General features: G+C 37.6%; 2 protein-coding genes across 2 annotated transcripts in view; one reads left to right on the top strand and one right to left on the bottom strand.

Annotated features, from left to right (window-relative positions):
- Nucleotides 1–25048, top strand: part of B4GALT5 (beta-1,4-galactosyltransferase 5) — a 90110-nt gene that overhangs the window by 27029 nt on the left and 38033 nt on the right. The gene's annotated exons all lie outside the window — the stretch shown is intronic.
- SLC9A8 (solute carrier family 9 member A8) lies at nt 449–24434 on the bottom strand. Its single transcript, XM_065754334.1, has 16 exons — nt 24375–24434; nt 23995–24173; nt 21824–21904; nt 19671–19729; nt 16478–16561; nt 15614–15715; nt 14895–14929; nt 13737–13880; nt 11666–11804; nt 9652–9757; nt 6772–6888; nt 6253–6335; nt 4644–4755; nt 4007–4227; nt 2488–2634; nt 449–1468 (listed from the first exon to the last, which is right to left on the bottom strand). The coding sequence occupies exons 1-16, from the start codon at nt 24380–24382 to the stop codon at nt 1361–1363; spliced, it is 1725 nt and encodes a 574-aa protein (XP_065610406.1). The 5' UTR covers nt 24383–24434; the 3' UTR covers nt 449–1360.

The following is a 25048-nucleotide window of genomic DNA, read 5'->3' on the forward strand; positions in this document are numbered from 1 at the left end:
GGATGAAGGAAAAAGACAGATCCCCTTCTAAAGAGAAAAGCGAGTGCTGATTCCTTTCTGGTCAATACCATAGGCTGATTTTGTGTCTCATTCAGACTTTGACTAGTGTGTTTTTCAGCTCTAGGATGCATGCAACTCTTCGAAATAACACAATAAGGAAAAGCAGGTCACATAACTTGTTATTCTGGAGAACAGCTTAGCACAGGTTTAGGATTCCAAATAGTCTTTCACTTTCCCAGCTGGTAAGCAGCTGATTAAAAAAACCCAGTAGCAAAACCAGACCAAAAATGATTCCTGCTTTTAGAAATAAATGTGCACTTATACGTCAGATTTACATGCAGAACTATGGTTTCACATTTCAACAGTGATTATGTAAATAACTGAGTTTGGATTGGCCTTGACAGCAAAGAACTGTGTGTGTAACCATGGCAAACACAACAAACCTTCCTGTCTGTTAAGGTGTTCATAATTAGAGCAAACAGATTACACCAAGCAAAAAAAACTGAAGTACTGCTGCTCAAGAAACAGCATCAGCAGAGGAGAGAAATCATACTAAAAAGACAAAAAACTCACTGCAGTTTTAATGTCATACTATCTCCACCTCTTGCAAGTCATAACCCACAGTACTGATTATGATATCTCAGAATATAGAAATAAAACATCCCATTCAATAGAAACCAAGACAATTTTATATGACAGAAATACTTTTCAAGAGGTTCATGTATGTCAAAGCACTGATCTTCTCAGGATTCATAATGTGCAAGTGTGTGGTCTGTGGCCTTCTATGCCCCTGAGGCAGGGAGTGAGGGTTGGATCTGGATGATCTCCAAGGTCTCTCCCAACCCAACTCATTCTTTGATTCTGTAAGTTTCATAAATTGTGGATTTATTCCAACCAGATTCCCTTACTAGTGTTGAAACAAATTCATGGTATAAGTGGGCAAGCCTCTCCCTATGAACTGGTACATATTTTAAAAGAAAAAAACCAAGCTGCAACTCATTGCACTTTGCGGAGTCATACAATGGCCCTGTACTTCAAATGTTTACAGCAGGCTTTATAATAGGACCCCACATTAAACAACATTACTATTTCATGGCAGATGTTTCCACTTCTTCACAGGTTGCATGAAATTTGTTGTGATGTAAAATCTTAAAAGTTCTTCAATCATTCCAGAGTCTGACACTTCAGGGGCTTGGTCGCTGACTAGTAATACCAAGCAGAGTAGATCCGCGTTTTAATATTTAAACATATAGCACAAGATATGCCTCAAATCAGAAGCTTTTGCGCAGTCATACTCTTAATACTTAAATCCACTTTCTAAAGTCTAATGACAAACTCTTTGTGCTCCTTTCCCAGTCAGCTAGAGCAGCTCCTGCTCATCATCTTCAGAGCCTGAGGGTCCTTGTCGTACCTCTTCATACCATTTATTTGTGAGGGTTTTCATCTGTATGCGCCCATGATGCAAGTCCTAAGGCACAAGAAAACAGTTACTGAGCTACAACAACACAACTTGTTTGTCAGGGAGAACAAAACAGAATGATGAGTTAAGCATACTCCTCATGAAATAATCTGCTCCTGGTCTCTAAGTGTACAAAACATGGCAAATGCTCAAGCAGCTAGTAATTACTTCCAGGGATGGCACTTCTGAGATTTTTCTTCATTTTCTACACAGTCTTCCTCTGTGGCTTTCAATTACAGAGACATCCAGAAGGCAAGTTTTTATATCTCACTCCTCTCAGCATGTTTCCAGAGATAGCAGGAAAGCTTGTGAACTGCTCTGACAATTCATGTATCTTATTTTCCCACCAATTGGCTGCAGTCTCAATGGCAACCCATGGTTTTGGCTACCAATTACAAATCAGATGTCATTTCTAGATTTCCTGCTTCATTCCTTGTTTTGGAAAAAATAAAAATAAAAAATTAAGACCCTTTGGCTTTTGTGGAAAAGTGCTTAAAGTGTTCTTTAGCAAATACAAAATATCAGAAAAATGGTATGTTTGAGCAAACTAGGAAAATGCTTTACAAAAAATCTTCAATCTCAGCAAAATTACGTAATTCAAATTAGAGATGGAAAAAAAAGTGAATTATGTAGGAATATCAGGCTTCTGAGGCCTGGAGTGAAAATGGCATAGTATTCACACCTCTCAGAGCCACTCAGTGTTAAGCTATGTGTTCAGCCTGGTGTCATTTTGCATTTACAGCTTCAGTCTTCATCTCATACTGAAGAAATATAAAAAAAGGAAGGTTGCAATCTTTGTCCATAATTCCAAGCAAGAAGCTGTGCTCAGCAGAAAAATCCATTTAATCCAACCAGCAATTTTACAGTGCAGCCTTTAATTACAGCCGATCTACATATGCACAAGTAAGGTATTAGATGGCTCACTATACCTTGTGTAGAAGTTGAATAGTTGTACTATAAGCCTTGAATGAATGAGTGAAATGAGAACTATACTGCAGTTTTGCTTCAAGAAAACAAGAAAGACTTACTTCTTGTGTGAGTCTTCTGGTGAAGAAAGGATTCAAATACTTAGCATCAAGCCACATAAATCCTTTGAGGTCCTGGCGTTTTATGTACTGGGCTTCATATTCCTCCTCTGTGAGCTCTGATAAATGCTCAGATTCTATGGTATTTCCCTAGAAATATCACAAATATTGCAATAACCTAAGAAAAAAATGCAATTATTTCCTCCCACTTGCTTCACTCCTTTCTTCTGTCTCCCTTTTCGCAGTCAGTTCCCATGCCAGAACATAATGGAAACAGTCACCTCATCCAATCAGGGCTTATGACTGCATTAATCTGTCCAGCTGTTGATTCTCAGAGTCGCTTACCTTTCTTTTTCATGTCAGAAGGCTTAAAATACTCCATGATTTTGCACTGTTGCTATTTCTAAGAAAGGATTTCTAGTGTGCAAGCTTTTTCTTACAACCTGGGCACTGAGCTCTTCAGCATCTTCATTAATGACATAGACAACGAAATCGAGTGCACCCTCAGCAAGTTTGCAGATGGCACCAAGCTGAGCAGTGCAGTCAATACACTGGAGGGAAGTCATGCAGAGAGACCTGGACAGGATGGAAAAGTGGGCCTGTGTGAACCTAATGAGGCTCAACTCCATCCCTGGAAGCATTCAAGGCAAGGCTAGATGTGGCTCTGGGCAGCCTGGACTAGTGGTTCACAACCCTGCCCACAGCAGGGGTGTTGAAAGCAGATGATCTTTTTCAACCTAGGCCATTCTATGAATCTATGATTCCATATATAGTAAACAAAGCTTTTGTGTCTTCATGTCTCTGAAAAAAAAGCTCTGTATCAGAGCACATCATATTACCTGCACTTCTTCTACACACACCTCCCTTCATAGACAGAGTAAGCTAATTCTGAAGACTGCAAACTTTATAAAACGTCATCCCAAGATAACTTATTCTTCAGATCCCACAGAACAATTCTCTGTGTGCACTGTGTGATGGTTTAGGACTAAAACAGGAAAATGCTCCATGATACTTATGTACTCCCATCTTTAGCAGATGAGTTTTCAGACCTTTCTTCAGTATTTCTGACATTTTAAGGCCAGAATCTGCTTTAAAATAAAACTTAGTAACAGTAGTGCTGTTGTTACCACCTTCTTGAGGCCTTTGCTTTGACATTTTCAAAATAATTCCCATCTGCCTTCTATTATTAATAGTTGTACTTCCTGACTCACAATATACTAGCTACTTCCTGTCTGTATGTGACTCAATCTATTCTGTAACATCTGCCTTATGTTTTAAGGTTACTTTAGTTTGTATGGATTCATTTATAATTAGACTGAGTTAAGAGACATTGCTTCTTACCTCTTAACAGTTACTTGTGTACATGCTAACCAAGCTCTTCGGGATATTTTAAAATGCTAATACTTGGGTTTTTTCTACCATGCTTCCATTAATTTTGTTTTAGTGAAAAAAATAACATACAAGCCTTCTTTGAAAATGAAACAAACAAACAAACAGTAATTATCTGAGAACAACAACATACCATTTTCTCTGTCTTGCTGAGGTTAATGTCCTTCTTGTTCCTCCTGCGTGCTTTAGAGTCTTCAATGTCAATCAGTCTGATAAGGGGCATAGTTCCCCCTCCCAGCAGCAAAACTGTGAACAGCACTATGATGATTGTTGTTGTCCCAATGAGCTGACGTTTCTCTATTGGTTCCAAGCCCAAATGGAGGCTGAGCGCATAGGGAATTGCACCACGTAAGCCTGCAGAGAGAGAATAAATCAGTGAAGAGTGAATCAGCACCAAGGCTGGTCCCTAGCATTCTGTTAACTCAACAGGAATTCTCCACCTTCAAGATTTTTTACAATCCTATTCCGTGCTTATTTATCTATTACTTAGTTATCATCTTAAAATTAATCAGAGGTATTGCTTTTCAAATTGAAACTGTTTGTTCTTTACAAAACAAGATTCTTTGAAGAAAAGTTTTAGATGGGATTTACACTGCATTGTTTTCTAAAACAAAAGGGAAAGAGAATGTATCAGTTACACCTGGGTTTGAGAATGGTGCAAATGTTAAGTTTTCAATGGATGGAAAACCAGTTCCTCCCAGAGCAGCCCACACAATGAAAGAGCGATAAAACATTTTTTCCAGTCCTTCATATTATGAGTTGTAACTTACCACTAAACCACATGATAAACATCATTTTAGGGGTGATTTTATGATCACGGAAAAAGTTGAGTAGGTAGGAAAGGGGGAAAATATTCACTGCTCTACCAAACAGAACAAGTACCTGAAAAACAAAACCCAAAGCAAAAGACCACTTGATGTATTACAGTCACATGGGCCCGATCTGCCTTGCATTTAGCTTGTACCAGCTAACAGTAATACAAACTTCCCACCCACAAGTCTTGTAAATGGGTGTGCTGCTAAACCAACATAAAAAAAACCCAAACCTGTCTGCATCAGTTAATTTAAACACTTTGCTTAACTGAAATTAAACAAGACTCATCACTGACAGAGACCAGACTCTATTTTACTTCTAATAAATGAAACCCAGAAGGCATTCCAGGGAGACCAAGAATTACTTTGGGTATATGTTTCTCTCAGTTCACCTCCTTTAATTGTTCTTTCATCACAGCAGCTAACAGCCAAAGCAATGTTTCTATTGTCTCCCCATGGGCCAGTTCCTCAGAGAAAAAGGCCAGAACCCAAACAAATAGCATGTAGTTCGGTTCCTTAGCAATTTTACTGGATATGGCTGTAAAATACACCACATATCTAAGCAACAAAAAAGTGCTATTGCTTTAATGACAGATAATCAATGAATACAGTGAAAATTAACTCAGAAAAGCAGTTACTCACAATGGTGTTGCTTTGTAAGCTCCATAACAAACATATCTTGACAATGTAAATATACTAGAATTAGTCAGCAGGATTCTTGAAGGCCTCTGCTGTTTTCCTTTATGAATCACCCCAAAATTATTCAATTTGCATTATGGCTGTGAGGGCAATGCTAGAAGGAAGTGTCACACCTTAGATAAATATTAGATAAGGAAGTTGTGTACATATGTGTAATGCAGTGAGAGCAGTTCTCCACGTTGATATAATTATCTGTAAATTGTAGAAAACAATTCCTTCCTTGGACAATGGACTAAAACAAACTAGCGTGCATTGAGGTATGTGACTAGAAACTTCCCTCCTTCCAATCTGCAAAGAGAATGCATTTTTCATGTTTCAGTTAAATAATTACAATAGCAAAATATGTAGGTAAGTCTGAGGCAAAACAAAAACTACACTGAAATACAAAATGAAAGAATTAATAATGAAGTCAAAGAATGGTCAGACATTAAAGAAGTTTTGAGTAAGTACCACCTCTGAAGAAGGGGAGCTTAGAGTAAAGAAATAACATGTGGACTAAATTCACATAAATCCTTCATACAGTGCTAAAGATGCAGGAAAACTCAGGATTATTTTCCTGAGGGAGATGACTTTTGAGATTATTTTAATAAATCAAAATAAGCAATTTTCCTTATTAGTGTTTCAAAATAACAGTAAACTGGAATTCCTTAAATCAGGCTGATATATGCATACACCACAGTGCTAAGAAGAGAAAGAATAACTTCATGGTATCAGTGAGAATTAACTTTGTGCAATAAATATTATTAGAATAGTATATTTCATTTAAAAAAATCTAACAAATAGTCTAAAATGTTTTAAGTGCAAGGTTTTATTTTTTCTCACAAACACCACAGAAAAATACCTAAACATTCTTGAAAGAAATACCTACTATGCACCAGATGACAAAGGACATCTCGAACTTGTGAGGAAAACTAAAAATTGACAAGCCAAGAAATGCGAAAACACATGTTTCTGAAAAAGAGAAGTTGCATTTTAAATACACAATTCTGTAAAACCTTTTGTATTCCTATTATAAGTTACTATATATGGTACATAAAATAAATATTTATTTCCTGACTTTCCAATGCACAGAATAAGCAATCCTTTTGCAGAGGAGTATAGGAGTCAGAGGTCTCTCCTTAGCTATCAGTCTTGCTGCAAATATTAGCAGGAGCCTCCAGGATGGGAGATACAGAAGGTTTATTGGATGTTTTATCCAGTAAAGCAAGAAAGGTGACTTTTGACAGCCTTCCAGTCTCCACTATTAGGAACCTTTCTCTTAAAGACATGTACCACTAACATAGGAATGGTGGGAGGAAAACTCACATCTTTCCTGCTCCCTTTGGAATCACCATTTTAGACAAATCAATTTTTGAACAATATTAGATATACCACAGTTAGCACATACCACACATGAAAGCAACGGTTCTCAGTGTCTGCTGCATTAATATCTGTGTGACGGGGGAGAGGTTATGGTGTGTATAGTGGGACATCACGATGCCAGAGAATAGGATTGCCATGATACCTGTAAATAAAATGCAGTAATCAAATGCAGATTAACTTGTAAAGTGCAAATACAATGTGTGCTGACACTCTATACTAAAGCAAAATAATACTTTTTTGAAGCAATGAGTACGGTTTCTTTTACCACTGATATTCACACTGATTTCATTCAGCTGGATACATTAAATACTAGGAAAACAAAACAGGTCAGTTGCAAGCTAGAATAAATCCCTGTAGTCACTGCTCTCTCATAAAAGTGAGGGAAATAAACTGCTTCTTGAGAGGTTTTCTTGCCTTTCACTATACTAACAGGCAGACAGATGTAATCAAAAAAGAAGTAAGAACAATTTGAACGTACTGGTGCTAGAGGACTGTATTATTTAGTTCTCCCAGAGAAGTCATTCTTTCCTTCCTGCTGATCAGTCAGTCCCAATCACTCCACCAGAAGCAGAATGAGACCAGCAGGGCTTGGGTGTGAATCTATTCCAGTATGGTATACCAAGTCATTAAAAATTAAGGAGGAGTAGCACACACAGGTGTACTTGCAATTTGTTATTGATCTCAGAACAAGAAAGGCTATTGAGATTTGAGAATTCTGGGCACAAATGTCCTTTATAAGAAGGCACAGCCTGATGCATAAGGCCTGTAAGGAATGCTACTCTGCAGACTGTCCCTTGATTCCAAGACAGGACATGAAACTAGCTACTACAGGTTATTTCAGAGATTAATAACAGCCATCAGTTATGGGAAAAGCCACTACATTTACCATTATAGAGTTGAGTTGCCCCAGTGACATGCATAGTTTGGATAGACATACAGCAACCAGTACCACAGGCCTGAAGAGTTGTCTCAGATTTCACTGTAGTCTTGCATCTTTGATTTATGTTAGCAATTTTTCCATCTGTCCTGCTTCACAGCACTGGGTAATTTATGGAAATAATTTGAATCAACTGGTCAAGACACATCACAGTTGCTGTTAGTTGTTCACTATTCAAAGGGAGCTAGATATCTTACAGGAAGTTTTAAACATCTCCATGTCTGCTGCATAGACTTCTATCTGAGAAGGATGTCATTTGAGATGACAGTGAGGAATGGTGCAAATATAGCAACATAGCAAGATCAACAACAGTACTCCTTGTGACAAAACTTACCAAAATTGGCAATGTAACACAGAAGAATACAACTGCAATACAGATCTCAAGAGGACAAGATGACATTTGGTAGCATGTCTAGTTAGCCCAAAGTACAGAAAGTATAAAAGAACAAAATTATTTGGCTAGAGCTATGTGCCCAGGAGTGGCCCAGATGAACACAACCGGAAGGATTAGACTAGCCAAGACAGAGTGAGAACAATCCTTTGTTTCAAATAGAGGTGAACTAACTAAGGCCTTCAAAATTTTTACTTCTTGCACATTTACTCTTGAAGATGCTTGAGCAAATCAGAGAGCTTTTGTCTTCACAAATAAAATGAGAAACAACCTCTAAAATACCAAAAGCATCTGACTAGGAATGCTATTACTTCGTCATTGTATACCAGCATATGTGTGTTTGTTATATAATGCAATAGCACAAATTCTGTACTATTTTATTATTGTTTTTAAATTCAGAAGCAGTGTAAATTAGAAGTAGAAAAGGCTATGTGCTAAGATATTCCGGTATCATCTTTTCACTAGGAAAAAAATTGTGTTTACAGCAACACAAACGTTTCAATGCATCAAACTGTTTGCTCATATTTCATATAATTTCTTTGTCTATGTGTTGGTCTATACACAGAACTGTTCTAGATGCAAGTGGGCAGAATGGAATGTTTGCATTTACATAATGTATCTCGGTTGTGTAAACACTATGATTACATACCGCATCTTCATACATAATAACAACAAAAAAATGCCAACAACAACAAAATAAAAATCTCCTGGTATCAGTGACTGCATGTTGCTACAGGTCTACTCCAAAATATTTACAATAGAATGCACATATGCTTTCAGAAAATCAGAAACTCTGACTTCATATCTGCAGATCATTTATAAAAAACTTCACAAACTTGTTAAGTTCTCATCACATACACCAAGTTGAAGAGCAAATATCTTTTAATGAACTTAAAAATAAAACAATCTATATAAAAAAAAAAAAAGAACCAAGCAGATTCCTATGAATTACAATAACTGTTGCATCCCTTCCCACTTTCCTTTAAGACACGAGACAGGAAGCTGACTGTCTTCCAAATCACTTAAGTCACCAGAGGTCAGAGGCTGTAGGCATCCAGCTGAACTGGACGCTGTCTCTGTACTTGATTTTGCAGAATAATGGAAAAAAATCACCTGAAAACCTTTTCTCCTGGCCTTCAGCAAGCTTCTGCCAAGTGTCCAAAGATATATACCTACAGTATGCATTGGTTGTTCTCAGCTGACTTGGCACAGAAGGATGGGCAGGAAAACAGCTACAGGGCAGTAGGCTGGAAATCACCTAAGTTAGCAGATGCAGCCAAACTCCATAGCATGCTGATAAAACCTTTATTCTGTGGTAGGCAGAGGTAACCGGGAAGCATACTAGCATTTATGTTGGATAGATAATGCTTATGAAAACTTCAATTATCTTTTCTATACATCTGTAACACTTAATAGAAATTATTTTCCTGAAGTAAGGCAAGGTCAAACGTAAGAGCACAGGTTAAATGAGAAAACATTAAAAACAAACCACCAACAAGATGGTGGCCCTCTTAGACACAAATAACCAATACTGAAACTTATCAAAGAAATTAGCAAATAATTCTTTTGCTACTCACCTGAGAGTGAAATACCTTCTGCAAGTCCATAAGGAAGGTAAGCAAAGATAATCATCATTCCAAACTCTAGAGAGGGTGTCTTTCTTAAATCAATGTGCTTTAGCACGTATACACGAAAATATTATGGAAAAGTAAAAAAAATAATAATCTAAAGAAAATATTTAATTCATACCATTCCATTATAAAACAGTGGTGGTGCTTAATATACTTATCTGCTGAATAGCTAATAACACCTACAAGTTGTCCCATAACTCAAGGAGGTAAAGATTAATCATTTCTTATAGAGTGTTTTTTATAGAGCTCACTACTGGTAGAAGTCTATCAGAATGGACAGACTTGGAAAAGTTCTGCTACTATGTACCTATACAGTACAAGCAGCATGCTAATCAGCCTTGAAACAAGAAGACTCAGAGGGGGTCTGATCCACATCTATAAATATCTAAGGAGCAAGAGGCAAAAGGATGAGGCTGGACTCTTCTCTGCAGTGCGTGGCGATAGGATGAGGGGAAATAACCCCAGACTGAAGCATAGGAAGTTGTGCACAAATGTGCATGGGAACTTCTTCACTGTGACACTGATAGAGCACTGGAATAGGCTGCCAAGAGAGGTGGTGGAGTCTCCTCTGGAGATGTTCAAGACCCTCCCTGGATGCCTACCTGTGCAACCTGGGCTAGGGAGCTGCTTTGGCAGGGGCGTTGGACTTGGTCTCTAGAGGTCCCTTCCAACCCCTAAAATTCTGTGACACTGAACTGTTTGGATCCAGAAGGGATGTTTCTCTATACATTCAGTCTTTGAAATCTCTTCTTCAAAACTATTGTAAATACGCCACAGAGAACCATTAAGCAGTATAGGCTTTCCAAAAAACATAGTAGAGGTATGAAACAATGAAGTAAAATAGGTTTTGTTTTCAAAACATCCTTTTGATATTTAAGATACATAAAACTTACTTTACATTTGTAAGTCATGAGTGTGGACATTAGTCTAGGGATGCAAATTTGGCTTCGTGCTATCTGTGCTAAATTTCAGAGGATAATACACCTGTGACATGGACATTGACAGGAGGAATATGGTCATGAACCAGCAACAACCTTCAGCTGTATTTATCTGCTGGCAACTACCAGGAGATTTCTTTTGCTACACTGAAATTTTGCATGTTTGTGGGAAAACTAATGTTCTGAGGCACAAAACCCATAATAAGGCAAATAAGCTGCTTTTCCCTTTGTCTCGGTATCATTTACATATCAGTGAAAGAAACATTAAGCATCTATCTCCCTCTTTTGTTGTGATACATGGAGTAATTTAAAACTTCATGGAATCAGGCTAATGAAACAAAAGAAGAAACATGTCTGTATTTAATCAAACACTCTGTTCTTGTTATTTACAGAGTGCTTAACAATACGTCCCAACTGATGCACCTTAACAATACGTCCCAACAAAAAAAATACCTACAGTGAATGCAGTGTTAATATTAAAGCAAGCTCTCACTGAAAGTGCTTGACTTAAACAAACATCCTTCCTTATCTCAGCAGAGAAGCTTCTGTGTTATTTAGCAACCAGTTCATGCAAGTGGAAAAGGCAAAATAAAACTCAATGTGAAACCAAATAGAATAGTATACATCTTCAGCTGGCTTAATACATAGGGACAAATGAGCTGGTCTGACTCAAAAGCCCTTGGGAAAAGAAGTGTTTTTTCTTTTTAACTAATTGTTCTATATATGTAAACAAGAAGCCACATGTTTGTAAAAACGGATCAATACTGAAACTGAATTAACATATTTTGAATTTACAAAGCAATGACCATATTTTATTATACTTTATTGCACATAAAATAATCTACTATACAGCATTTCACACCTTAATGATGTTCACAGAACATCACGAGCACAAGAAATCCTCAATCAACAAAGTGGAAATAACCCCTAAGGAATGCAGGAGAATATGGGAGAGGAAATACTACTTTAATGTTGGAGTTCATCAATTTATGTATGTTTATCACCAAATTAAGAAAGGATATTAATGCAGAAATAAGGCCAGTAAGTGTTCCAAGTGCTGCAGAGCCAAAGAACATCTTAAGAAAATATCCCAGTGCCTGTAGAAAAGTTTGCCATCCACTTACATCTGACATATTTTCTCTTGTCAAACCTTCTGCAGTGCTGGATATAATAAAAATTAATAATAAAAAAGAAGTAGTTGTTAATTATAAGTCTTGACTCAAAAAAAGAAAAAAAAGCCAAACAGCTTTTCAGAACAACAAAAAAAAGCTTCTATTTCTTGGTTGCTACCACTTTTACAAGGCCTTTACTATGATACATACAGCAAGAAGAATGACAAAAGATATTACATCAAGTCTTATTGCAATGCCCAAATGGAAAGCTACTTCTGCTAACAATCTGGAAGTTGCTCTCCTAAAGAATTCTCAGATTAGTGTAAATGGGTGATATTGCCAATACTGATAATGCCCAATATTACAAAACAGTTTTCAAACTTTGAAAACACATTTTGCCACAGTAGAAACTCTGGGCATGAAAGAGGAAAGACAGATCATGTGATCCTCAGAGAAGAAAAAATTAACAGGGAGATTTCTCATCAAATACTCCAGGGGGAGTGTGAGTCAAGGTCACTGTAGGTAAACAAAGAACCTCTTAAGAGGAAAGAGAAGAAATGCCTTTGAATTTCAGGAATACGTTTCATAGATTTTCACGGGAAAAAAAAGATAGTTTCTAACTAACATGCCATTTGACTGCTCTTAGTCTTGATGGTCTTCCATAAAGAAACCATGAATGTATTTAAAGCTATTATATTAGCTCACTGAAAAAAGGCTCCCCTCATCCTGTCACCCCATGTCCTTATGGAAAGTCAGTCCCTAGCTTTCCTGTAGGCCTCTTCAGGGACTGGAAGGCTGCTATAAGGTCTCCTCAGCTCCTTCTCTTCTCCAAGCTGAAAAGCCCCAGCTCTCTTAGCCTTTCCCTGCAGGGCAGGTGCTCCAGCCCTGTGTTCATGTTTGTGGTCCTCCTATGGACTCCCTTCCAAAGCAAAACGTCCTTCTCGTGTTGAGGGCTCTAGAACTGGATGCAGTACTCCAGGTGAGGTCTCCCAAGAGAAGAGCTGAGAGGCAGAATCACCTCTCTCAATCTGCTGGTCATACTTCTCTTAATGCAACCCAGGATACAGTTGGTTTTCTGGGTTGCAAGTGCACCCTGCTGGCTCATTCTGAGTCTTTCATCAACTGACCCTCCAAAATCCTTCTCTTCAGGGCTGCTCTCATGCCATTCCCTGCCCAGCCTGTGTTTGTGCTTGGGATTGCCTTGACCCAGGTGTAGGACCTTGCAGTTGGCCTTGTAGAACTTCAAGAGGTTGGAATGTGCGTCCTTTACAAGCCTGTCCAGGTCCCTCTGGCATGTTAACTGCATTAGCCTCTAGCATTAGACTCAACTGCATTACTCAGCTTGATGTCATCTGCAAACTTGCTGAGGGTGATCTCACTGTCTGTGTCATCTACAAAGATGTTAAACAGCACTGATTCCTGAGGACTTATCATCAGTCTCTACCTGGACATGGAGCTGCTGACCGCAACTTTCTGAGTGCAAACGTCATGGGTAAAAGGTAAATCAATTCTCTCCATCTCTGCGATAAGTCCAACAAATAGCAAACTAAGTTCCTACTGCATGGATGTTAATGTAAGCCCACAGATTGAAACATCATTCTGGACAGAAGCCTATGATGGAGATGCAGTTGAAAATTTGGCAAGATAAATATTTTTGTGCAAGCCTGAAAGGACCCATGTTGGCTTTCTGTCACCAGGATCCTAAGATGAAAAGATAGCTGACAAACTTGTAGTTAAAAACAGTTATCTGGGGTCAATTTGATGAAGCACTGAAGGAGCTGAAAAAGACAACCATTTGCTGTCTTTGGCCTATGGAGTTTATGTTACAGATTTGTTTTAGCAATAAAAAATTCAGCATTAAACCAAAAACACATTACTTGTACCAAAAGCAGATGGAAAAATACCCATATATCTCAATACCCAATTAACAGAAAAGAGAGTGTTTGCTGTTTCCATACACCTGTAGTTCAAAAGCACTTACTTAGTCAAGACGATAGAGACTGCATCATTGAGAATGCTTTCTCCAAAAACCAACATGTTAAGTACAGGATCCACATTGAGGGCATTGAAAATGGCAATGGTAGCAACAGGATCAACTGCAGATATTAAAGAGCCAAATGCAAAACTGGGAGAACACAAACCAACAACAAAAAAAGAAAAGCATATGAAAGAAAAATACATATCCAATAAGCTTACATTAACAGTTAGTAGCAAATGTCTCAGTTTACACATAGCGAAAGGTCCTGCTCTCTTTCCATGAATAAGAACTTGAAGTGAGAAAAGAGATTATTTTATTTTTCAAAGGGGAAAGTTGTTGTCCAGATGGAAGAGAAGTTTGAGAAATACATATCTCCCAGCACACAGCAACATTACCAATGCCTTGCTAGAACTAAGTCAGAAAGAACAAGACACTAGCTAAACCATATATCACATATGCATAGTGTTAATCCGCTTGGGAATATTAAAAAGCAACATCTAAAGGGAATAGCTAAAAGATCATTACTTTGGAATTTAAAGACAGACAATAGAGAGGCAACAGGACTGCTTAGCTGTATAAAGTCACTGGAACCAATAATGAAGGTTTCTGCTGTTTTAGTATATTTTACTTGTCTCGTTTCCTGCCTGCCACTTGACTTAGTTATGGATTTTAACCAAAAACTCTTGTACTTGGCTTAACATTGGCTAAACAAACAAAATAAACAATTAATACAGGAATGAACTCTAACTGTAGGGAGGTATGAACTTGAATATTCTTAGCCAACTTCATGACAAACCTAAACTATTGACTGAAAAACTCATTATCTCTTTTGAGACACCGCCTGGACAAGGAAGTTCCTTTTTCATATACTATTAATCATCATCTAACTAATCAAAGTTTACATATTTTCACTTTAAGGGTTGGTTAAAAAACAATATATTTTTGGAAAATTCACTGAGCACAAGGATACTATTCAGAAATAAGAGCGTCTGAGTTTAGAAGAAACTGATCTATTTGTTGGGGTAATACACAGTATTGAATATAAGCAATCTAAACTGAAAAAAGAAGAGCTGGCCAACTAAAGCACATTTTCCCTATACAGTATTATCTTGGTAATAAGTGCTTCACTTCACGTACTGCACCATTTCTCCAAGAGCTTACCTGTCTGTCATGTTGAGTTTATAAATTACATCAGCCTGAAAGAATAGGCAAAACACACAAAAAAAAATCACAATCAACTGTGTTTTGCTGCTATTTTTACAAGTTAAAGTATTAATCAAATCTGAAGCTAATTGTCTTAAAAAAAAACAACTAATAACATCACAAATAATCATCATAAATCATAAGAATTATGTTACCTAACACTACCTTGTTACAATTCTGGTCATTCAAAATCAGGAAAGGCCAGATGAAACTGGAAAAGATACAAGTAACTAAGGCATGCACAGGAATGGAAATGTGAAAGGCAAAGATAAAAGCATGGACTGTTTGGCTTAATTGAATGAAGTCTCAGAGAAGACAATATCTATGCCTGTAGCTAATGAGAGGGGAAACACCAAAGCAGAGAAGTTAAAGAAAGCTGTCAACAGAAGAACAAATAAGTGGAAATTAGAAGATGTCTCTTAGAAAAGGCAGGTTCTGGTACAGCCTTCTAATGGGAAGATCACGTAAAAGAAAATAAAACTCAGTTCAAGACTTAATTGCTTCTAACATGAAAAACACAAGGGGTTATATAACATTGCCCCTGCATCAGCAGGGTAGCAGAGAAATTGACTTTGTGACCCAAGAATCTACTTCCACTGTGTTTGTCTGTTCTTAAAAAACTGTCTTTCAGTAAGTAAGCTGGATAAACATAAGTGCTTAAAAGTAGTTATCCTTACCTGGCCCAGGAAATAAATTCCTCCACCTACTATGAAAGCTGATATTGCTGTACCAAATACAGAAAATAGTGTGATTGAGCCTATGTTCTGAAAAAAGTTGCCCTGGAACACAGTAACACAGTAAATAAATTAGTGAAAATGAACTGAGGCAAAAGTCATGTTTTGTGTTTGTATCTAAATTAGATTCTGGTTCACAGCTGGGTTTCAGAGATGATAAAACGTCACTAGTTTGGTCCCAGGTGTCCCAGAACAGGGCATATATGCACAACATCTGCTCTCTCAAGGACAAGAGAAAACCTCTCTGATACCCTGGGCACCACCTCAGCGTGGTACTGCAACAACCAACTCTTAGATGACCAGCTGAATATTCACACGCACTTGTACACACTCCTCATTTGATAGAAAAATCAATCCATCTGTTGTAGAAAGGGCATGTGAAAAAGGCTTTTAAACAACCCAGTAGCTAGTCCACCACTTAGGCTATGATTTTGAATGAGAAACATCTTCAGTAACAGTAACAATTCATATCATTACTAATAAGGGGAACCTTATTACATACGGAATGACCCGACCGTTCTCACTTCTGATCCCACTCCTTCCCCGTTTTCCTTTTTCATATCAGTCCTTATAGAGCCCAGCAAGGTAAGGAATCTCTTCAACCAAGGAGAACGTCTGTGCAATACCTGTCACCTTGCCAACATTCATTAACATTCCCCGCATTCTGGGTCAAAGAAGATTAAATTTTGCATTCTCAGTTGCTCAACAACAAATATGGTGAAATTTAGTGCAATGTCACTATGATAATTGAAAGCAGAATCTGTTCCAAGCCAGACCTCAACGTATAAGCGTCAGGCAAGGACTTACCTTGTGCAATGAATATCCAGATTCAAATATAATTGGTGGAAGCAGAAGCAGAAAGAACATATTTGGACGAAACATTTCTTCTTCCTGCAAAACAAAAATGAAGCATAATTTGAAAGATGTCACGATTATTAAAGTAACACTGAATCTTCACAAATAGGATATTATTGAGAAAAAAAAAAACAACACCCAAAACTGTTGGAAAATGAAAATTGCATTAACCCTTCTCATTTCTTTGCACCAAAATAAAAGGCCACATAGTAGTAAAATACTCTAGGGCTACTTCTTAATTACTTCTTTTTTCCTCTAGTGATAGAAGTCCAGGTGTTGCTTATTTTAAAATAAATAAAACAAATAAATACAAGTTATTTCCATACCAGATTAAAAATAAATAAAAACAAACAAATAAATAAAACTGACTACTACAGACAAAGGAGATGTGCTTCTTTTTCAGCATTCAAAGAAGAATTCCCATTATACCTTACCTTCTCCAAATATTAAGTACTGTCAAGAAACAGTGACCACTTCTACTAATTTGATATAACCATGTTATAAGTACAGTTTCATTAGAAAGCTGATCAATGGACAAGAACAAATCAGATCATCATCGTAATGCACATACACATGAACAGGCTCAAGATAAACATCACTGCTAAAACTGGACATTAGGAAATACTACTTCTCTGAAAGGTGTTCAGGCACTGGAATTGACTGCCCAGAGAGGTGGTGGAGTCACCGACCCTGGGGGTGTTCAAGGAACATCTGGATGTTGTGTTTAGGGACACGGTTTAGTGGGAGCTATTGGTGATAGGTGATCGGTTGGACTGGATGATCTTTTAGGTCTTTTCCAACCTTGATGATGCTGTGATTCTATGAAAAGTCAGAGGCTTCATTCTTCTTGAAAATTTATGCCTGTAATTTAGTGATACTATTATTATGGTTCCTTTTTGTCATCAGAATGATATAAATGAAAACTAACATGAAATAAGATGGTATTTTTGGTATCCTCATTCTCTGTTATCCACCTTACCATTTGACTAATGCTGCTTTATGGAGTTATTCTGCCAGAGACATGTTTTTTCTTTCTGCTGTCGGACTAAGCACAGAAGGCAAACTGATTTTAGCACTTCTCTTTACCCATCAGGTTTCCTTCTGGTCCACTCAGTTCTGAATACAGCAGAACTTTTCATCTCTATAAGCAACAATTATCTTGTTTAAATCCAGGTTAAACAACTGATTATTCTGTTAAAATACTAGCTTGCAAAAAGAAGTATTTATCTCTTAGAAGTCTCACTCATATATGCAACAGAGATAATCATCTTTGGGGGACTCAGAAAATAAAACTCCTCCACTCTATCAAAATGCTCTAGTCCATTACTCTGCGTGCACATATTGCTTTTTTTTAGTTCAGTAACTGCATGAGGCTTAAAAAACAAAAACAAAACACCCTTTCCCCCCCAGAAACCCAAAACATCCACATTCCTGATAATTAAACGAATTAAAAGCTCCTAAAAACAGAGAAGGACAAAGAGGAGACAAATGATGAGAAGGAAGAACTGCATTTTTGATGAATTAAAGTAGAGAACAGTGAAGTAAAATATCAGGACTGCAATTACCAGCATGTTAGCTATCAAGAGTCAACAGTTAAGTACTCAGTGCATTGAAGACTCTGTAAACCATGATAGCAAAAAATTGCATTACAAAGTTCTTAGGGCAGGGATAAGATTTATGATATGCATTCTACACAGATATAGCCTGTAGTTATTTCCATACCAGATTAAAAAATATATGTGTTAAAATTAAAAAATAATAATAATCAAATGATTAAAAAATGATAGTAATTTTTGGTTAGACCATTTTATATCTGACAACCTATGTTAATAAAGCTTTAATATAGTGAAAGTAATTTTAATAAGCTAACAATAATATAATATCAGTGATCCATTATCTTAGCTGATGAAATGTGGAGGCAGTGGGCATGCTGGTTGCTCATATCTGAGCAATGCTGACCAGAAGTGACTAGTTATCACTTGCTATGATCAATATTTCCTATGTTTGTAGAATCAGCACTCAAATGAGAGCACACCTTGAGCTTTCTTTTTTCTTCCTATTTATGTGATCTCCTTCTACTTACGTTATTTAACCAATACAATCTTATTTTAAAATACTGCTTTTCTGGATCTTTAACTGATTTTTTATTTTAAGCCAAATCCAGCTGACACAAACTAGTAATTAGATAACATTAGCTACTGCACCATCCACTGTTTGTAGTGTGTAAATATGTAAAACAAAATATCACAACATGCCTCCTGAAACATGCAGTTGCTTAAATGAATGTATATAGAATTTATGTAGTTGACCAAAAAAGAATGTCATATTTAATTTAAAAAGCTACATTCCACTAAAAATCTATAAATTTTAATATATTTCAATTAAGGGAAAGGAAAAAAAAAAGATTTTCTCTAGGGAAACAATTTCCAAGAAATACTAAGCTGCAAGCTAGGATTAAAATTCACTATTCAGACTGAGATTTTTGCCCTGCTAATAAAAATCTTATTTAAAACTGGTGATTCAAAGCACTGTGATTTAATCAGTTCACTGATCCAATATTAATAGACCATTTGATCTTCCAAAACAAAAATCACAATTTAAATACTGCATTAGTTTAAATTAATACAGGAATGACAAAGAGTTCATTGATGATGTGAATAAACTACAGGTGGCAAAACTTTTGTTTCATTGTGGACTCTACTTCTTAGAAATACTTGGCTCCCTGGGGAAGCCTCTGTAGCTCCACAAAGACAGAGGGAAGACCTCAGGCTTTATCCAGCCAAATTCTCCAAAATTAACTCCATGAAGATTAAAAAGACTACCTCTATCCAGTAACATATAACTGAACTGCAGATTTTTTCTACTATAACTAGTTCCACAATACCAGATGTGCAGTATCCTCTTTTACAATCAATAGATTTGGTACCACAAAAGGGTTATTCTGGGGGAAAAAAAATTGCGTAGAAAATGAACAGCAAAATCAAGACATCAAATATTCAGTTGTATTATCATTTAGAAAACTCCAAATAGAGAATAAAATACTAAGTTTTGGAAATTACATCAAAAGAAACTAATATTACTATCAGTCTTGTATTAAATATTTAAGGACTGTTCTGCAATTAAAAATTAACTGCTTCAAATATACCTTCCAGTTGGCCAGCTTCTGAGCCTCTATGATTTTTATAAAAGCTCCCATAAGGATACCTAGGAAAGAACAAGGTAATATTCTTAAATAATCACAAAACATATCATTGTTTCCATTAAATCAGTCAAAAAGATTTTAGAAGTATAAACAAGGCAAAAAAAAAGCAGTGAGCCTTTCACTCCTGAAGCACAAAATGTTTTTGGGTCTGACGTAAGTTTCTGGTACATTACATAACTATGTAACTTCTCAACATAAAAGACTGTCACTCGAGACATATCAATACTGAACATGCCTATTGAGAGTGCTGTGCTCCCTGTTATAAAGTTAACAGGGTTAATTCCTCAAAATGGCTTTTAATATAAAATGCATTCAAATAAAATGTGCCTTTCCTTCTAAAGAATCATGAAGTTATTAGTTTGATCTCTGTGCAACAGCACATGTTTGTGTCATTCAATGCTACTTGCAGCATTCATCAATTTAAGCAAAGGCTTCTCTACAGAATTGAAATCATAGCACTTCCTGACACTGAAATAGGCAACAAATTCTGATCAGATTGGAGACGCTGTCAGAACTGTTTCCCAAATAATTTCATATATGTAGAAATACTAGCCTGAGTATAAAATAATTTTATGAAGGGCACTGCAAACTCATTGGTTGCAGGTTACTGTGATCTTTTTTCCCATGCCTTTTCAAACAGATAAGTCAGAAAAATGCAAATTACTAAGATCTCTTTTGGAAGTCAAGAAGTTAATTCTTAGCCTGTCATCACTTCTTTCAAGGAGTTAGGAGGAATTTGTCTCTAGTCAGATTCCAGATCTTTGTGTCTGTATTATTTTTATTACTTACAAAACAAAAGCTTAATAATCAAATATTGGCACACGGAAGTGAAATAAACTGAATGAAAGGTAAGAAGTGGCTGGGAAGATTTAAGTATTGTTTTCCTGTAACTCAAATGTTTTTTAATCTCTCATGCTGTAACTATTAAACATTATTACAAACAGCATCATGTGGATTACTGCTGATGGAGGTATCATACACAGAAAAGCCATGAGTTTTAAGCCTTCTTTCATACAAAAAATACATGAAAGTATTGGTCCCAGAGGACAGAAATAATTTTTCAGTGAAATAGTTCATATGGGAAGAAAGAGCAAAATTTTAATGAAGGAATCCACAGGTCTGCTCTTCCTTGAAAGAGGGCAGAAGTCAGATATAGCCACTTGCATGCCATTTAAATACAGGTTTCAGTGCTAACAGTTAGGCTTTCTGTTTTGAGATGGAAACAGTGTCAGAAGCCAAGGATAAAAACAGTTCTAATTGTTGCAGAAGAGGAACACTGTCTTCAACTGCTCAGAAAGTATTTTTATTATTTATCAAGCTTAGGTGGAAAAAAACAAAACAAACAAACAAAAAAACACCCCCCAAAAACTAAACTGGTCTTAAGCATTTTAAGGCAAAACTTCAAATGTATTTTCCAACAAACTCAGTACTTATGAAACAGCAATGACAAACCTCACATAAAAATGTATTTTGAGGGGATTTAAAGGAAAGGAAATTTAAACTCACATTTACAGAAGCGGAAGGGCTGCAGTGCAACTGTGGGAAATTGAGTACTTGACCATCATTAAGAGTGACACTATTTTACCTCATGCCACAGGAAGTGTTATTGTCATCGCACTACAAGGATAGTGAAGTATCTATCAGAGTGACAATTAAACATCTAGCAGCCCAGGGCAAGTTTTCAGGATACAATTATACTCCCCAGCTTGATCGAATCATATTAATAGATACAATACTACTGAAACTAAAACAAACACATGTGAAAGGGAAGGCCAGAGTGTGACTGCCACAGAGTGCTGCAGTGCCTTTTCCCACGTTGCAGAGGCAAGAAATGGAGGTCGCTGACAAAGTACCTAGGTAGGGACATCCCTATAATTCCCAGATGTATAATTTTACTGTGCCAGTCTCTTTACATGTTTTTTCTTTTTTCCCGCCAATTTAATTCCTTGAATTAGTTGTTTTCTTCACTGTGTTCACTTTGCCACTTTTCTAGTGATAAGTAACATACAGTTGAGCATTATTAGCATTATTCAAGTACATAATACAGAGTGCCCCTGAATTAACACAAAACCAATACAAAAATGTCAGTTACTCACCTAAAGAAACAACAGCTACACTTTCTGGTAAAAAATGAAGTCGGTATTTTATCAGTAAATGCACCAATATGATGCAGATGGCTGTGAAGGAGAATTTAAAAAAAGTAGAATATTTAGAAGTGGTAGCAGAAAATAAAAGATCTTTAAGTAGTATTTCAAAAATACACGCAGAACATTTTTTCGTCCACTGATGAAAACAAGCAAAAGTTAGCTTCCTAATTCTCACTGGAGCATTTAAATTAATATACAAATGACAGGAAATAGCAAAAGTAAATTTTAGGACATAAAATTATCTTCTAAAAATACTAGTATTACTACCTTTCAAAGCTGATTCAGCTTACAAGAAATTTTTCCCTGAAAAGAGATGTGAAAAATGGCAGTAATACAGAATTCATCATTTTAATATCTACTTCTTTTTTAAACATTTCTATATTTTTTACTTCAAAAATATACGCGCACACATACATAATCCCAACTAAAATTTTAAAGCTATGCACTTCCACATCTGACTCTCTTTAAGGAGATGGGCTTTACCCAAGTGGATAATCGAAGTATTAGAAAAATTTACACTGGAAAGGATATCTCAAAGTAATCTAGTCCAACCTACTCAAAACACGGAGAATTTAAAGAACAAGGAAGTTATCTGGTGCCTTCTTTAGCTAAGTGGGGAAGTCTTCCAAAGCAGATGCTGCATCCCCTCTGGATGCTAGCTCCAATTCAGCAGTTTCATGGCTGCTTCTTGCTGTTTTAGACACAAAAGCCTTGTTCTATATTCTTTATTGCTCATGAATGTTAGAGCTATGAAGGAACATCTCAATTCTCATTAGTAATCCTCAACAGTATCTCTAATCCTCTAATTAGTAATTCTCAACAGTAATCTTTCATACTGTTTTCTATTTTGTCCAGACAATTCATCTATCCTGAGGGTGATACTTTCAAGATTCATTAAGCTATCATACGGGCACAAACAGGCTAGAACTCAGTCAAAAAAATCATACTTCTGTTCTTAAATCCTAGGAATTAAATTCTATCAAGAATGACCCTTTTAAAATTTACAAGACACATATATTCAGAAATTTTATTTTAACCTCGCAAGTTTTTGGATCTACTGCACTTTGCTTTAGTTTTCCTTTTGCTTTTCTTCAAATTCTAATATGCCATTGACGATGGGGAAAACATTAACCCACTCCAAAGACAGACGGATACTTTAGAAATAGGCAGACACTTTCTATTTCTTGCTGCAGTTAATAATAACTTATAGGAGAGAAAAAAAGCTATTCATTCTTTTTTTCCTCAAAATTATTTGAAAAGCTTTTTGCATTGCTGTCAACTCCGCAGCTATTATTCTTTTTTCCACTTGCTATAGGAAAGAGTGATCACTTTGAAGATTTGATAACCTGTCTATTAAAGAAAGGGTTCCCTCAGTGTAGCTTTACTTTGGAGAGACCAAGTATATACACAGACAAAAGAAAACAGACCTTTAACCATCGGTGAAAGTTTTGTTACTGTTACAGTTTTGACTATAACACTGCTCTAAGCCGTAGGACAGCTACATTCTACTAAGGAAAAGAAAGATGACAGCCTAAGCTTACAGAAAAGTTGGGTGTGCATGGCCATTCAGAATGCCTGTGCGCACATATAAGAATGTCTAACAATGTTAACATAATTATAGAAATCTACAGGTAACCATGCACTTGTAAGAATGGTAGATACGTAGGAGACAAGAAATAGATGCTAACCTTCAGCACCTGAGTACGTAAATCCCACTGTCTGATACTGCCTTATGCAACAAAGTATCAGAACAGTCTAGAAGTAATCAAAATTGAAATCTCTCCTCAAAGACAGATCCAAACATCGTGGAGCACTCTGACAGCATCATTCCCACAAATGAACACCTACCATGTACTTGATTAGGAACGTGAAGCCAGTTAAACATCTTGTTTGCACTTTGCGACCAATATGAAAAGGTCTGCAATGGTCCTCAGTTTTCCATGTTTTTGAGCAGGTCAATTAGTCAAAGGTACATATACACCCAACTTTTCTAAATCCCTAGGCCTATACACTACTCCATTTCATTGACAGAAAACCAGAGGAGGAACAGAATAGCGCAATTTTGGAAATCAGCCTTCTACACAGGGCATGCTTAAGAATGCTTAAAAGACTTCATTCACCTAATACAAGAAGACTAAAAAAAATGGTCATGCCACTAGATTGCTCCTCTTGCTGTGCCTGGACTCCAGTCTGAACGGGAAGGATGGGTTTGGCAGCCGTAGGCATTACCAGCTTGGTGGTTGCAGCCAGAGTGGTACGAAGGGTGACGTTGATGACCTCACGGGTTGCATTCGCAAACCTATCAGGATGACACAGTACGTGATTATGCAGCGACGCGACCAAAGCTCCGAGCCTCACGCGCCCCGGTGCCCCTCGGGGCCTCCTCCTTCCGCGGGCAGTACGTTCCATCAGCACTCCGCGGGATCCCGCTGCAGACCCCAGCCTAGCAGGCCCGTCCCCGCTACCCAGCCGCCACCGCCGCCGCCACCGCCTCACTCACTCCGCCATCGTTCCGCCCGCCGCCTTTAAGCACGCTAGTGAGGCTCCGCCCCAGACACAGCCGTTTCCGGAGTTCTCCCTGACGCTCTAGCTGGTAATCTCTCCAAACTCTATGGTAGAACAGGAAGCGATCCGTGGAGGTGAGTGTGCGCTTGCGTATGGGACAGTTGTCCGGAAGAGGGGGGGTGGGGGTGGTCACGTGATATCTGGGGGGGGCGGGTTGCGGGGAGTGTAGCAGTGTCTGACGTCCGTTGTGCAGCGATGTTGTGTTTCGCGGGGTTGGCATTGAACCTGGTGTTGTGTTGCTGTGACCTTCTGTCTCCTCGGCTCAAAGCCGCCATCTTTCAGCGCTCGTCGTCTCAGCCGTGGGCCCTGGCGTCACAATCGCTCGCCACTTGCTTACCAGCGCCCAGCCGGTCCCCGAGTAGGAGCAGCTGCCACAGGCGGCTTCCCATCATAGCTGTTCAGCGCGAAGCCGTGAGGTGTGGGGCATCCATCTGGAGAGTTGGGGTCAGCTGTCGTAGCTGTGTGCCCCAGCAGCTCCCTGTTCCGCAGCAGTGAGAAGCTTGGAAGTCCTTGCCTCAGTGTATGTACTGCTCAGCAAGAGCTGAATCGTCTGTCTGTTATCGGTGCTACTCTCATCCTAAATCCGAACACGGTGCCCTGCCATCTACT

Source organism: Cyrtonyx montezumae, unplaced genomic scaffold, assembly GCF_038088225.1.
Source record: "Cyrtonyx montezumae isolate F1298 unplaced genomic scaffold, pur_monq_1.0 scaffold_9, whole genome shotgun sequence".
NCBI classification, from domain to species: domain Eukaryota; kingdom Metazoa; phylum Chordata; class Aves; order Galliformes; family Odontophoridae; genus Cyrtonyx; species Cyrtonyx montezumae.

Coding starts and splice junctions, on each gene's coding strand:
- SLC9A8 (XM_065754334.1), bottom strand. Junction 4,228..4,643: donor GTTTATCATGTGGTTTAGTG/GTAAGTTACAAC, acceptor CTCTCTCTGCAG/GCTTACGTGGTGCAATTCCC. Junction 1,469..2,487: donor CCAGAAGACTCACACAAGAA/GTAAGTCTTTCT, acceptor CTTGTGCCTTAG/GACTTGCATCATGGGCGCAT.